The sequence below is a fragment of the Thunnus albacares genome, chromosome 19 (genome assembly GCF_914725855.1).
Source record: "Thunnus albacares chromosome 19, fThuAlb1.1, whole genome shotgun sequence".
Classification (NCBI taxonomy): Eukaryota; Metazoa; Chordata; class Actinopteri; order Scombriformes; family Scombridae; genus Thunnus; species Thunnus albacares.
This window is the reverse complement of record NC_058124.1, coordinates 4,252,091-4,267,731: the sequence shown is the minus strand read 5'-3', so window position 1 is coordinate 4,267,731 and position 15,641 is coordinate 4,252,091. Positions and strand designations below refer to the sequence as shown.

The following is a 15,641-nucleotide window of genomic DNA, read 5'->3' as shown; positions in this document are numbered from 1 at the left end:
ATTTTCCTGCATGTGTGTGCGTGTGCAGAAAATGTCCTGTGATTAATGAAATCATCAAGATAAGCGTCCCCTGATACCCAGAAGCCCTCTTCCTCTTTTTCATAGCATGCAGTCATCTAGAAAGTCTCAGCTCCAGCGCTTGAATGCAGCCTTTCAGCGCGAAACAATGGCTCCAACAGTAATTACAGCCGCTGAGACAATGAGACTCACACTCTAAAGCATTCAGATCAGCCTCAAAAGAAAAAGGCGGCAGCGGCAGAGGCAAATCTGAAGACCTGTGTATTCTTTCCAACAACATACGACGAAAAAAAACCCCCCCACATTTCTAGGTTTGCGTAATCTGACATAAACAGACGCTTTGAGGAGAGCGTCATACCTCGTCCTTTTGTGCGCTGCACACAATAGCAGTTGTGTTCCTCATCCAACACGCATTATGCGGCTTTTCATCATCTTTTAAATGCAGTAAAGGGAGATCTATTGCCTTGGTGATACAAAGCGAGGGTGTAATTGAACTCGGGAGACACTGACAGCCATACAATACAGCCTAGCATGACCTTTGACCTTTATCTCTGTGTTCCGACTATTTCTGGAGTTCATTTGTCCCGCTGTCTCCACACTCTGCTCGTTCTGCATACGTTAGAAATCATCTCAGTGTCCTGTCTCTCATTTAAAAAGCACATATGCATGCAGCGGAGGCGGTACAGTATATTGATAAGAAACAGAGGGCACAGGAGGGTCAAACACAGAAGCACCGGAGCTTATCAGCCACTCATAAAGCACAGTAACTAGATGTGACATCGCTTGTAGAGCGCCACATGCAGATTAAGTGTGTCGGGCCCTCGATCAATGGATCATCAAGACTCTCCAATTAAAGAGGTGGCTGAATACTAGAGGCTCTGTTTGGTGGTAATGATAAAAAAGTCCATTAAAGTTGCTAATTAAATGATAAGCGTAAATTAAAACACAGGTCAAGAGAATGAACTGCGGAATTTTTAAGCAGCAATATCTAGTGGTTGCAAGTGGCAGGGGCAGTGGTGGTGAGTGTGGGGAGGAGGGGCATCAACAACTCTTTCATCACAAACTCATAAGTGCTTAAAAATACCTTTGCAGAGTGCAGCATGGGTCACAGATCCAGCTGGAACTCTGCAAGGTTTTAAAAAAAAAAAAACCCTCCAAATCACATGGTTGTTAAGCAACGACATATTTTATTTCTTTTTCATTTTTATACACTATTTAGAAAATAAAACACATTGAATAAATACAAATTTAGAAAGCAACAGATTTTTCGGCGAGGCGATCGCCGTATTCTCACAGCAACACGTGATTATTCTTACGGAGCTCTCTGGGACTAGCGGGGGGATTCACATCGCAGAATCCACCCTGAAGCAGACTTGGGCCACACACTGCAATGAAACACTTAAGACTGGGCATGCAGATGCTGAAGTGGTCCCCATTTACAGCACAGAGAGAATGGATTGGCACATTGATATGACGTTGAGAACATCTAGAAACACCCGGGGGAGGGAAGGAAAACAAAAAAACAAAAAAACACCTATATACACGAAGAATAAATAAAGAGAAATTAGGTCCAAGACAACTCTACTGTACAGATATGTCCATCGGATGTGACCAACGTCTTTCCTTTGTAAACTTCACCCTCAGTTATCCTTCAATCGTCAGTCTCACCCACATTAAAGTTCAAATATAGTACAGTACAACATGGGATGTTCACCAACAGCAGATTGCACCATTTACAGTGTTACAAACAAACACAAAATATCACCCAGTGGATGGCATCAACTGTAGTTCCCTTTCGGTGTTTGTTCTTAATAAGGCAGGATACAGCGGAGCTCTTTGAATCCCGTCATCGAGGTGTGCAACAGGTAGTCCGGCTGACTTGACAGTGGTCGTATAAAATGAACTCCATTCCTGTCAGTGTCCTCTGGTTTGGCAGATGTAAAGTGGCACAGAAGAGGTTGGATAAGAGCGCCGAGGAAAAGCAAAAAGGGTGTCAGTAGTATGTTACATGTTGTCCAGTGAACTTTCTCAATCGGTCTTTATGGCAGACAACGTTTCATCCAGGCATGGCAAGAAGACAACCAGAGCTGTATACATGGACTAAAGGAGCAGGGAGCAGAGATCCAGGATCCAGACCTTCTCCTCGAGGAGGAACAAGAGGTGAGGAATAGGTGCTATCTGACTTCCAAGCAGTCCAGGTACTCCTGGGCCAGGTCATAGCAGAACCGGTACTGCTCCTAGGCACAGAACACAGGTTTAGATTTCAATTTTCCATAACGAGTAAATAATTTGCATTAATACATTTGTAATGTTCAACTCATTCCAGATGTTATGTAGTCATCAAATGTTGCAATTAGTTCTAACTCTCGCCAAGAGTTTGATGACAGGATTGATACCACTCTCATATCTGTATGCTAAATGAGAAGCTGGAGCCAGCTGCTGGTTAGCTTAGTTTAGCACAGAGACTGGAAACAAAGGTAAACACCTAGCCTAGCTCTGTCTAAAGATAATAAGATCACAGATGAACATGTCTTGTTTGTTTAAACCGTACAAAAACTGAGGTGTAAAACTGTCATGCTGTGGTTTTAAGAGTTCTAGTTGCTCTTCTTCCTCTATGGTTTTTGGCAGTTTTGATGCTACTGGGCATACTGCTGCCCTCCCCACAGTTTATATTCTTGGATCGTGCAGGAACTGAGTAATCGTGATCAGTTGGCAGTTCTCATTTTGGCCAAAACAAGACTTCAAAAGAAAAACAGAATACCCCTAGATCTGACAATATTTTATAAAAAAAAGTATCCTGATTACATGGCAGGAAGTTACTGCACCTGGCTAAGAAATAATCCAGTTTATAACCCCTCGTAAAACCTCTTCCCAGTATTTATGCTAAGCTAAACTGACTGTACTCTGATTGTGGCTTCATAGAAACAGACAGATATGAGAGTGATATTGATCTGTTCATCTAACTCAACAGAGCGAACAAGTGTATCCCACAGGAACCAATGGGCTCTGGTGTAAGAGCAACAGACAAGGTAGGGAAGTCAGACAGTAGTGAGAGAAAATATTGTTGATTTTTCATGGGATTTGTTGACTATAACAAAAAACATTGAATACCATGAATTACCTCACTGAGTATCATCATGTTTAATGATATTAATTAAAAGTTCTCAAAAGATATATTTTGGTGTGAGCAAAGAATTATTCCCCCAGTGCTTTAACTTTTAATTCCGTACAACACACAAAGCACACAGGTAATTATGTAAACTCAGCTGCTAGTGTAGCAGCTGCTTGTCCACACACGCATTGTTAAAAAGCAAGCATATCACAACCTTTAGTAATTGCCTACATTTCCCAGCCTGCCTTGCAACAACCAAGACAAGAAAGGGGCACGAACTCTACTTATGCTACACACACACACACACACACACACACACACACACACACACACACACAAAAAGAAAACAACAGAGACAAAAAACGCTTGAATGTGATGACTCATCTGCTGTCTGTTTATGCCTGTGATCTCCTAACTCAAAAGCCATCACGCCCTATAGCTGCATTGCATCCTGGTCTATTAAAGCTACTGTGGGAGGAGAGATCGGTAACTCCGTCTCCTCTACAATGCATCTCTCCCTGTATGATTGCTGAATCTCTGTGTAGAATAATGTCTTGAGAGAGAAGCCCCGGCTCTTTGATTCTAAGGGCCTGACACCGAAAGCTGAGGTCTACTGTTGAGGTTTTACATCATTAATACATTTTCTGCTTTCTAAGTATATTTCACATAATGTAATGTTGCCCAAGTCTGGCCTGTTAAGTGAAGAAATGCAGCCAGGAAGGAAAGGTACATCACCCGTAGACTGTATGTTTTAAAATGGTGTTCTGACTGGATTTTAACTTCTTGCAAAGTTCACTAAGCTCTGATTGGTTGATTGTTTCTGCACCCAGGTAGAACAGCCATTACTGGGCGCAATCAGAGTTATTTGAATTGAAAACCACAGAGATAGAGATACGGGTGATGACTCGGAAATCTAATACCAGGCAATCTCTGACTGATCTCAATTATCATCTCGTCTCTCTGTCTTTATAAAGTATGTAAACCCTTGAGATAAGCACAACTTGTTTCCCTACTTCCCTGACATTCACTTTCTTCAGCATAGTACGATATAATATGTTGCAGTGAAGAGAGATAAAGACCCCTGCTTGCTTACCATTGTCTCCACCATGTTTGGCTTAGAGTTGCGCAGCGTTTTGGCAGCGAAGAACACGTCCACCATGCTGTGGTGGCGAATCATTTCCAGGATCATGGTGCAGGCACAGAAAGTACCGCTTCGACCACCGCCGTTCCTGCTCCACAAAGAACGAACAAAGACACACACACACACACATATGACACAAACGGACAGAATAGACGCATAAAGACATGAGTGACCTAATAAAGATGTGGTACAGCAGCTCAGACAGCCTCTCGCAGGGGGAGCTACAGAGTGAAATGTCACAGTTTGACTGAGCACAGATCAAGCATGCTGTCAGAAAAAGGCCAACTGGCAGACTTTCAAGATGAATATCTGAGTAAAGTTCTCATTAAAATACAGAAGCGGGGACTTAATCAGATATGAGATGTCTAACACACTGCCTGACCTCCAGAGATCAAAAGACCCTGACATGGAGACAAGGGACAAATCAAATGGAAGACAAGCATCTCTATTCCAGCAGCTAATGTAAAAACACAAACACTTAATGCTTGACTATTCCTCTAGAACCCAGAGTTTATTAAATTTAATAAGTGAAAACCATTAGAACTTGACCATGGCAAGTTTTAGGTAAAATGTAGCGAGGTCAATATTATGAATGCGGTCTGGCATTGAGTTAGAAAACAGTCTACTTAAATAAAGTTCAGCCTTCAGTGGAGAGTCTCAAAAGCTTTTCTATTCTGTCAAGACTTGAATTCATGAGGAGATGTTGAATTCAGAATATGACTTGAATGTCACATTAAAAAACTCACATTAACAGACAACTGTAGTTTGAGTTTTAAAAGGTTGATATCAGTACAGCCCATCAAAAAAATACATATATATACGGTGCAGGTGTATGTAAGTGGACTCACAGGCAGTGCACGACGGTGCGTCCCTCTCCACACTCCATCTGCCAGTTGTGAACCTGAGCCAAAAGGCTGAGGAAGGCTTTCTTGGAGTCGGGCACGTCGCGGTACGGGGACCAGCGCAGGAACTGGAAGTGCCGCACCACGAGCTGACCTTCCTGTAGCTATGGAGAGTGAGAGTAAACAAAGAGAGAGGAGAAGTTGAGAAGCGTTTTTTTTCCCCCTCAATATAACCCATCATATCTGCATTAGTCCCCATCTGCATATGCTCCGTTTGTCACAAACTCATTCAAACATCTATCTGCTTGTCAGCCAGAGGGGATTCTGTCAACACTTCAAACCTGCTCACATTCAACTGTGGAGTTTCTGTTCTTAACGTCTAATGGACTGTTAAAGTTGTAGTGTGTAGCAGTGAACCCCAACTTACCACATTAAAATGAGATATTATAAATGAATGTAAGACCACCTTGCCATTAAAGCTAGTAGGTTCAAAACTGCTTTTTTACCGAGCAGCAACGACCACATCTGAGTAGCCAATGCAGAGATGCCTCTTGCAGCAAGAAAATCCCTAACATGTTTTTTCTACATAACGTTAGCATCTTGTAGTCAGAATCTTGGTCATTTTGCTTCATTCTTCTTCTTCATGTCATTCTTTTTATGTGTTCACTCTCAGTTTTTGGGCACTTGGCGGCAGCAGAACAAACTGTAAACACAACATTGACCATATTATCACCTTATAAAGTGTTAAGGCTAACATGTTAGCAAACAGTTACCTATTAACACATCCAGCAAACACAGAGCAACATTACTCATTCATTTAGAGTCGTGTTACTGGTCATCTGATGACTTTAAGCCCAATATTCACTCTCCTATCAGCTGTTTTTGTCTCCACCAGTTCCTATAGGAATATCTGTCTCTTTAGCTGCTAAATGCTCCACTATGTTCACCAACTACTAGCTAACTTTGCTCTGTAGAGTTGAAGGGAACCATAGAGTTGGGTGATAATTCTTGGCAGATTTGTCACTATGGTCAACACCTTTCACATCACACATAGTCATTTGATCCATTGTTAATATAAAAACATCAATAAGACCAGCTTTAAAGATGCTAAATATATTTTTGAGTGTGTTTTCTGTTTTTCCATGTGTCTCAGTCTATTAATCAGCTGTGGTGGTTGCTGCATATTTGTCCCACCTTAGCACTGGTCAGGCTTTCTTCTCTTGGTCTAAAATGAAATTTTTTCTCTAAAATACCAGCGAGGTTATCCCAAATCCTTGTGCTTCCACATTTCCAACAAAACTATCGATAATGTCAGAGAACTCACACACCTGTTTCTCTACAGTGTGTTTTTCTACAGTTTGGGGATTGGAAAGGAGTTTGTTCTCCCAGCACATGCAGAACTAAGGGTTTCTGAGTTTACTTATTCACAACTTCCAAGAAGGCAGAAGACAGTCAGGGGATACTGGATGGATTGTGGAAAATGGCACCTTAAATGTACACTGTGGAATTCCTTTATTTATGAACAGTTCTGTTTACACTCAGTGTTTCTTGCCAAATCTAATGTATGTATCCTTTAGAGCTGAAACAATTAGCTGGTTAATCGATAAGTCGATCCACAGAAAATTAATCTGTAAAGTATCGTTTTGGTAATCTTTCAAGAAAAAATGCCAAACATTCTTTGTTTTCAGGTCTGTTTTTGATGCTTTTCTTTGTCAAATCTGACAGTAAATTTAATATCTTTGGATTTTGGACTGTTGTTGGACAAAACAAGCAATCTGAAAAAGTCATGATGGGCTGTGAGAAATGATATTGAGCCTTTTTCACTATTTTCTGACATTTTACAATCAAGAAAACAGTCTGCAGATAAATGAGATGAGAATAATCGATGGTTGCAACCCTAGTATCCTTCAGGCATAATAAATATGTTGAATGCATTTCCTTCCTCATAAAACATTTGAAAAGCAAATGTGTTGAAACTTGCATTGTTTACATCCAGTCACATCATCACAGAGAGTTGTCTTCTTTCCTGCCTTAGCTGCCGCATTTTGTGTCATGCTGTGATCAGTGAAATAATGGGAACGAGCAGGAATGTGTGCTGTGTCACATGTATCGTGTGTACAGTTCATGTATGTCCTTGTGTGTTTGCACATTCATAAAAACATTGCTCCATAGTGCTACTAATGGTCAAAATCTCCACAGGATACCTTAAAAGGGACCTATTAAGCTCATTCCCAGCTCTATATTTTTATTCTGGGATTCTACTATAATAGGTTTGCATGATTCACAGGTCAAAAAACTCCTTATTTATCTTATACTGGCCTTTATCTCCCTTCTCTTTAAGGCCCTCCTCCCCATGAGCCCACTCTGTTCTGATTGGCCGGCTTTCTGGAAGTCTGCCGAGAGCCAGCTGTATAAGAACAGTGTTAAGTTGCTGATGAAAACCCATGGGAGACTTTTATTATGAAGAATTTCCAGGAAATTAAATGTGTTCTCAGCAGAGCTTCATTAGCGGCGCTACTCTTCCAATAAAACCAGTCGACTGAACAAGATTTAGAGATATTTGGAGCTCTTTGTTCAGTGGATTAGTTAGAAATAATGCAGGGAGGAACAGTACAAGCAGAAACAGCCACATTGATGATGATGTTTGATGAAGAGCTGCAGACGACCACATCTCCAACAGGTAAACTACTTATTTTATTTTGCCCTGCTGCGTAATGAAAAAACATTCACAGCGTGCCAGCGCGACTCCATTCATGGCTTGGCACGACTACCCCCAAACAATGGAAAAATGCCATGATGTTAGCAGAGTGGAGCAGTGAACTCCAGCACTAACAATGATAGCAGTTGACCAACACACACTGCAGCACTTGTGGGTGTGCTGGAGCAGATGATCATATAAAGAAATCACAACTTGACGTCAGCTTGTTGTAAAAGTAGCAAAAAACATTGGAAACCTAGTATTCAGAGCAGTCTGGAGCATGAGCTTTTTGCTCTCAGGGATTACTTTTACATACCTTTACCTCATTATTTCAAACTTTGGCCATGTTTAATATAAATATCCGACATTGTAACATTATATATATGAGAGAAAATAAAGAAAAGCATAATAGGTCCCCTTTAAATTTACAATATCAACAATTGACAATACCACTGGTGTGAAGTAGAGACTATCAATTGTTTCAACAGTGCCATCACTTGTCACACTAGTTATGTCTACCAGTAGTTATCACACTTTATTTGACAGTGATGTGTTGCTAGGCTAAAATGCTACTTGGAGCTGTATCTACTGGACAGTGGAGTACCTTCTTGGGTAAGAGGCTATCGGTGTCCTGCTTCGTGATATCTGTCTCCTCGAGATCCTGCAGAGAGGCCATGTGGAAATAGTTTCTGACATTGATGTCAAGATATCTGAGGGGCTGGGTAGGAGCGGAGGGGTTATGAGGACACTGACAGAGGAGGGTTAGGCCAGCGTGGGAGGGAGGTGAGGGGGGTGGCGAGAGCTTGGAGGGTTTGTCAACTGAAGGGGGCTTCACGACAAGGACACATCTGCTCATCTAGCTACCGGACGCGTCTACGGGAGACTGCTGAGGACCTACTGAGGCGACTGAGGTCAGAAGACAGGAGCTGGAAGTGTTGCGACAGTGTAGATTGAGGGCTGGAGCTACGCTAAATTACTCAGACTTGGATTTATACACAGACACACAACCCACAAACACATTCTGTAACATAAAACTGACATATGCATATGGTCAAAATGAAAGAAAAAGTTTGCAAGAGAAGTTTTGCTTGTTTCAGGATCACATAATTGTTCAGATGGGACCACCTCTGCTTATTAAAAAGGTCTTGAGACTATATATGGCTAATAACATTTTCATGCTGTTGCTTTGTTAAAAGCAGGACTATTATGCTGCAAATCTCTCTCACTGCTGGGAACAACAAATACCAGCTGGGACCTAGGTCACCACTCAGAATCATTATATAAGTATTGGGCTTCATTAACCCTCTTAAAAATAAATGAATTGATTCAGTGCCAGGAAATGCCTCCCTCAGCAATACAGAGCTGGAAGAGTCTTTCCTCAAGCAGGACTTGAGTGTTTTTGCTGATATTGAATCTGATATTAAAACAAAAACATGTCATTTGATGAGTAAATTAAACATTTAGACAGCGGTTTTGCCATGAACTCTCAAAGTGACACATCAAGGCGACTAAGCGATTCAGATTTTACACTTAGATGTTAATGTTTGTTTCTTTACTAGGAAGAAAGCAAAATGATTGCAGTTATGTCTTTTCATTAAAATTAAAGTCAAGAAAGAAAGCTAACAAATCTTGACATACTGTGCATTTTTTACCACGCACTGCTGTCATCAAGAGCCTTGTTGAGTTCAGTCAAGGTAAGACACTCCTAATGTATTTTACTGTTAAACTGTAGTGTTATAGATATCTACTAGTGAGGTATGGTGGACAAAATGACAGGAACACTTGTAAATTCTAATGCAATGCTACAAAGACAGTGACTTGGTATTTAAACAGAACTACCATTCCATTATCAGGGTTGCCAACTCTCACCTTTTTGGTGCGAGACACCAGCTTCACTTACGTCACATGCTCACACGCTGTCCAAACAAATGTCACCCCAATATAAGAGCTAGAAAGCCAAAATGTCTGAATGTCTAGCTTGTTAAAAAAAGTCTCCATCAATATTCATCCATAAACATTACAGAGAGAGGATATCGACTGGCAGCTCTGTCAATTACATTTCTGTCCCCGCGCAGGTGGGATGTAACCTTCCTGGCTCTAAAAATGTGGGAATGACTCAGTTTCTTGTTGACAGCGACGGGCTGCTAGAATTTTGAGCAGAAGACAAACAGATGGACAAAAATAAATGGTAAAACCAAAACCTTATATAGGGTCTGGTTGGTGCGGTTGGAGTCACTAAACTGTGAGTTCATAAAAAAATTGCTACTATGTCACAAAAAATTAATACATTTTCTAAAAAAAAACCCACACACACATTAATCTTCAGGAAAAAAACCAGCATAGATGGTATTTTTCACTTAGATTTAATTGGTGAGACCGTTGATTGGACCCTGACAAGCCACTTAATTGATCATGAAATGAGATGTGTCTCTCATTAAAATCTCACTCCAGCTATTAATGAGCAACGTTTGCAGGCCTGCCACTCTATTATTCTTGTTAGCCATTTTCTGTAAGGTTGAGGAAGATCTTTTTTTTCTTTTTGAGGACCGGGTCACTTGTATCTGGCTGCTGGCTATGACATTTTTATTTGACATTTAGCTTGCAAGGAACAGCAGTCGATATTGAGAGTAAAGCCACTCCATAAGTACGGCTTGGTAAATTAAAGAGAGCCAAAGTGACTCCAGAACTTCTTAGTTCTGTTCAAGAAGTAAGAACCTCGTTCAAAATCAAATTTGAGTATATTTTTTGAAAGACAACTCAATATTTTACTAATCAATGGTTAAAATGAACACCATTTCCCATAAGGCAAAGGCCGTCATGAGATGAACATCACCAGCTTGCCGGCGCCATGAGAACAGACTTGTCCATTTTTCTAATCCCAGCTATGGTTATAGGGTTCAAACTGTTAGCAGTTGAATTAATCTGAGGATAGTAAACAATTAGTTTTCAGAAAGACCAGTGAAAAGCTCATGAAGCTTTACAAAATTCATGTTTATCACATGGTTTGCATTGCAGTAGATTTCACAGGTTTACCTATGATTGTGTCCACACCTCATATCTAAATTTGTTGAGGATTGAAGATTCTTTGCAGGAATTCTGACACTATTCTTCATAGAAAATATAGCACCTGTTTTATCAGGAATTTCAATAAACTAATCATCTTCATAAATAGGCACCATGGGACTCCACTTTTTTATCTTTTTGTTGGTTCCACCTACCCGGGTGATGTTCTGGACCCGGAAGAGGCGGATGATAACGTCATCGTCGGCTGTTCTGGACAGAAGCTCCACCGTCATTGGTCCAAACTGCTGCAGACCCGGTTCAGGCCAATACTGCAGACAAGGCTGAGGTGAGGGGAGGAGAGAGAAGAGGAGGTGAGGGGAGGGGAGGGGAGGGGAGGGGAGGGGAGGGGAGGACAGTAGAGGAGAGGAGAGGAGAGGACAGGAGGAGAGAGGAGAGTAACAGGTCATTAGCCAACACTTGCTTGAGGCAGGACAAATCATTATGTCAGCAGCCAGCGATGGTGAAGCCCAGTAACAAGACACCTGAGTATTGACAGCAGAGACAATTAGCCTAAATGACAATGATTATCTACAAATAGCAACCGTAAATTAAATGAGCAAAAAACACAACCCACTCGTCGCCGGGAACAATCCCTCACATAAGCTGCGGTCACCTAGCCTGAATTATTCATGAGTCTAAATCATTACCATTAGCACATTATAAATTAATGGAGTAGGAGACCTTGGCTGTGCCTGGGAGAGATAAACAGGAAGTTAGCTGAGAGGCTGACGTGCGCAAAGCCAAGGTCTCCCATCACCGCCGCTTCAAAACGTGTCCCCCCCCCGGCCGATAGGAGGGAGAAAAAAAAAAAAAAAAACACAAGGGAGCGGTGTTGACACGCTGACGTGTGCTGATGTGACTTTGGGGTTGAGGGGACCCCTGGAGTAGGAAGTGATAATGGCATTTCACAATGACAGAAGGGTATTAACAGGTGACATTGGGCAGAAGGGGAGATAAATATTTTATACATCCAGACAGGAGACAGGCAGCCCCAACTCAGGCAGGCAAACTGAGTGTGTGTGTGTGTGTTTTTGGGGGGGGGGGTGGTGGGGGTGAACTGTTAATCCACTGGCAGCTAAGAGACAAGGAAGAAGAGGAAGAAGTGAGAAAAGAGTGACAGAGGAAGAAGGACAGGTTGCAGCTGACAGGCATGGTGGAAATGTTGAGCAGGAATCCGACATGACATGGTGACAGAGCGGCGATAGGGAGACGGAAGAACAAACCCACGCATGAGCAAACATGAGGGGGGGGCGGCGATAAGAATGTGTTAATACCGTGACGGCCTGTGCAAATTAAATCGACGGCTTGAATGCAGGATTGAAGCTTTGTGGCAGAACACCAGGCAGACATGTGATGACCCAAGTCTTCTCTAAAGAAAGGAGGGGGGGGTTGACATGTTGTCACTACCACTGTCTACATGTTACATCATTACGAATGGAAATATGAAAAATAGTCTTAAGCGATTCTGAATGATGCAACAGTGAACATCAGCTGATATTTCCCACTTTTTATAAGCAGTTTGATGTGTTACTGTGGTTATAAACTAGTGCTTAAGCAAGCTGTTGATTAATTGATGCTAATGCTATAAAAGGAAAGCAACTACACAGCCAAACAAACAGTGTGCAGAGAGGATTCACTGCATTGATTTGTTTTAAAAAGAAAACTAAGGAACTCAGGATCAATGATGAATGCGTGCTACCAGCTTACATGCATGTATCTTTCTCTGTCAATCCCTTGCATGTGTGTCATGTGAAATTATAATCCATGTAAGAGAGGTGGACTCTAGAACTACTACATAGAGCCAATTACAGAATACAAACATGCTGATTGGCTATTGCTGAGAAATTTAGTCCATGAATAGCATCAATGCGGTTTGATGTGATGAAAATCTTTATCTTAATTGGTTAATCAAAAAATAATCAACAGAATTATCAGCAATGAGAGAGCTCCTCGTCTTTGAGAAGACCCCGAACTTACAGGACAGCATTTTGATTTGTCAGTGAGCAGGAATTGCTTTTTGCAGTAAGGTCTGCTGGCTAAGTAGACAGGACCTGTGAGGGAGGTTGGCAGCTTTTTGGTTTACATTGCTTTTTTGTTTCTGTACCTTTGCTCTGGCGTTCAGCTTACTGCTTGATTTACAGTGTTTGGAAGTGGAAGGAAATTGGCCCTGACACTCTGCACCCCTAACATCTTCTTTAGGTAACAAACACTGTACATTTCTCAAAGGAAAAGCTGCTCCAGTGGCAGAAATCACCTCAGCGGTCGACTTCAACCTGAGTAACCTGAACCAAAAACTAATCACAGATCACATACAATCACAGAAAATCTCTAAAAAGTCTAAATTGCCAATGATATGTATAGATATTTTAAATAAAATTATAATCAAATACATGATTTCTCCCCGTTTAAGTTGTTGAAAACAAAGTACAGAAAGATAACATTGGCAAATTGACACTTGAGAATTTTAGGTGCTAAAAAATAGAAAGAAACCCTGCTTATATTATACTGTGGTAATATCTGTATTGGAGTGTATGTGAATGCCCTCCGTGGCACTAATCAAAATCCTGCTGTGATGCAGATGCTGTCACACGGAGGGTTTTAATGTTTCCCACGGCTAAATTACAAATGACAAGCTGAGAAGTTAGGAGTTGGAGCTCAACCTAATGAGATTAATAATAAAATTACTTCTACTTCTAAGATATGTGTAGACAATTTAATCTCCCGCTGCTTTATTAGCCCTCTCTCTCTCTCTCTCCTCTTACCCAGGCAGAGTTGGACTGGTTGAGCTGGTTGAGCATCACCACCGAGGTGCATCCGTAGTCGTACACCAGCCTCCAGAAGTCGGTGGTGGTGCCGGGCAGCGGGTGCGGTGTCACCACGAAGGCGGCGGGCCGGAGGAAACTGTCGGCGAGCGCTGCGTTGATGTAGTTGCTGCTCTCTCCCTCGGTGGTGACCAGGAAGGCCAGGGAGCGGTCCGGCGGCAGGACGTCCATGCTACGGTTCTTCTCGCGGTTCCTGGGCATCAGAGATATGCTGCACTCCTCCACATCCAGGTGAGGCGTCACCGAGTTCAGAGTCTGATGGAAGAGGAGGAGGAGGAGGAGGAGGAGGAGGAGGGAGGGAAGCGAGTGTGCAGAGGAGATAATTAGAGAGGTTGGCATGTGTGTGCAAATGTGTTCACACTTTAGATGCAGAGATAAAATGAAAGACTGAGAATAATGATTGTGATAAGAGGAGACAGACGCAGCGGAACAGAAATTGGATCAAAGATAGATGGACAGAAGCAATGAAAATATTCTCTACTCAAACAGCCTGTCATACATGACAAGCACAACTATCTCCAATCATCTCCAGGAAACTTAAAAACACATTAATTATCAGTCAAAACCCCCACAAGGCTTAATGGATTTAAAAAAAAACACATTTAGCTCAGTCTCATACATTATGAATAATAATAATAAGTTTATTTATATAGCACCTTTCAAGAGCAAACGTCACAGAGTGCTACAATAAAGCAAACGTCTAATCAAATGGATCTTGAGCTGCTTTTTTAAAAACGTCCACAGATCTTCAATCTAATGGGAGACAGTTCCAAAGTTTAGGAACCCTGATCTGAAGACCTGAGATTCCTACTGGTATTATATGGATATTATATTATAATAAGCATATTAAGAAGCGATGGAAATTGAAATGAACTGATTATCTAACTCGCTTCATATTGTGAACGACTCCCCATCTGGTTTTGACAAGATGAATAGAACATTCCAGCCCGTAACTGGAATATTGTGTCTGGAATATTTTGCAATTATGAGCGGCCCGTCTTATTGGCCGACTCATATGAGCAGCACTGAAAGAAGGTAATTGTGCTGCGTGTAGAGGAGAGAATTTCTTATTATTCTGGCCAAAGGTCACTAATCAATAACAGCATTATAACTGGCATTAACTGGACAAGGTAATAGCGTTTATTAAAAGACAAATACGTGACCTTAGTTGCAATCTAACTTTTCTGCTTAAGCAAGTGCTTTTAATGATTAATATATACTGATTAGAAAAGCAGTTTCACTCTCATGCTAACCAGCGTTCGTTTCAAATGACTAGAGAACTTTTCTCATCAAAGACCTACAGCGTAAGACACAGTGTGTTTAGAGGGGCAAATGTGACAGTTCTCATGAAGAGGATACACACTGAATCATAGCTGTGTCAGAGCAATCAGTGTGCAGCAGTAAAAGAGACATTTATTTAAATCAAGTCAAGTAGTGTCAAGGCTTGTGCAGAATAAAATTATAGAACTTGAGTGCAGTCTTGGATATTATTTTTTTGTCTGACTTTGGAGAGTCTAACCCAGTGATTTTCAAGATTTACACCCTAATAAAAGCTGGATCGAGTGTAATTGTAAAGTGTGCGGTGCTAAAGCTGAATTCTGTACGTTTTTTTTTTCTCTTTAAATGTAATGTCATTGGCATAGTGGGGTGTTGCTAGATGTTTAAACTGGCACATTAAGTGCGATTGGATTTGCTTTCTCTGCACTGCTATGCTGGGAAGCGGTTCTCTATCTGACAACGTTAATAAAGTCAGCTCTAACCAGAGCTGTCCACTGTACAGTAGGTGATACCTCTGCCACTTTCTGTGGTTTTAAGCATCGAAATAAATGATCAAAATGTGAGTTTTTTTGTTTTTGCAATTGCAGCAATCGTGCAATTGCTGATTAAAATAAATGACAAGCTTCAGCGCAATCTTTTTCACTGGACATCATATAGATGATGAAGA

The 15,641-nt window shown here is 41.4% G+C and overlaps 1 protein-coding gene across 3 annotated transcripts in view; it reads right to left on the bottom strand.

The window, feature by feature from the left end:
- Window positions 1-1,197: 1,197 nt before the first annotated feature.
- ptprua (protein tyrosine phosphatase receptor type Ua) overlaps window positions 1,198-15,641 on the bottom strand; it is a 207,531-nt gene continuing 193,087 nt past the window's right edge. For all 3 annotated transcript variants that reach the window (XM_044335633.1, XM_044335634.1, XM_044335635.1), the window contains 5 exons: window positions 13,637-13,951; window positions 11,030-11,155; window positions 5,120-5,277; window positions 4,224-4,359; window positions 1,198-2,255 (listed from right to left, as the gene is read on the bottom strand). In XM_044335633.1, coding sequence (XP_044191568.1) covers window positions 2,193-2,255; window positions 4,224-4,359; window positions 5,120-5,277; window positions 11,030-11,155; window positions 13,637-13,951 — 798 coding nt within the window. In that variant the 3' untranslated portion in view covers window positions 1,198-2,192. The remainder of the gene's footprint in view (window positions 2,256-4,223; window positions 4,360-5,119; window positions 5,278-11,029; window positions 11,156-13,636; window positions 13,952-15,641) is intronic.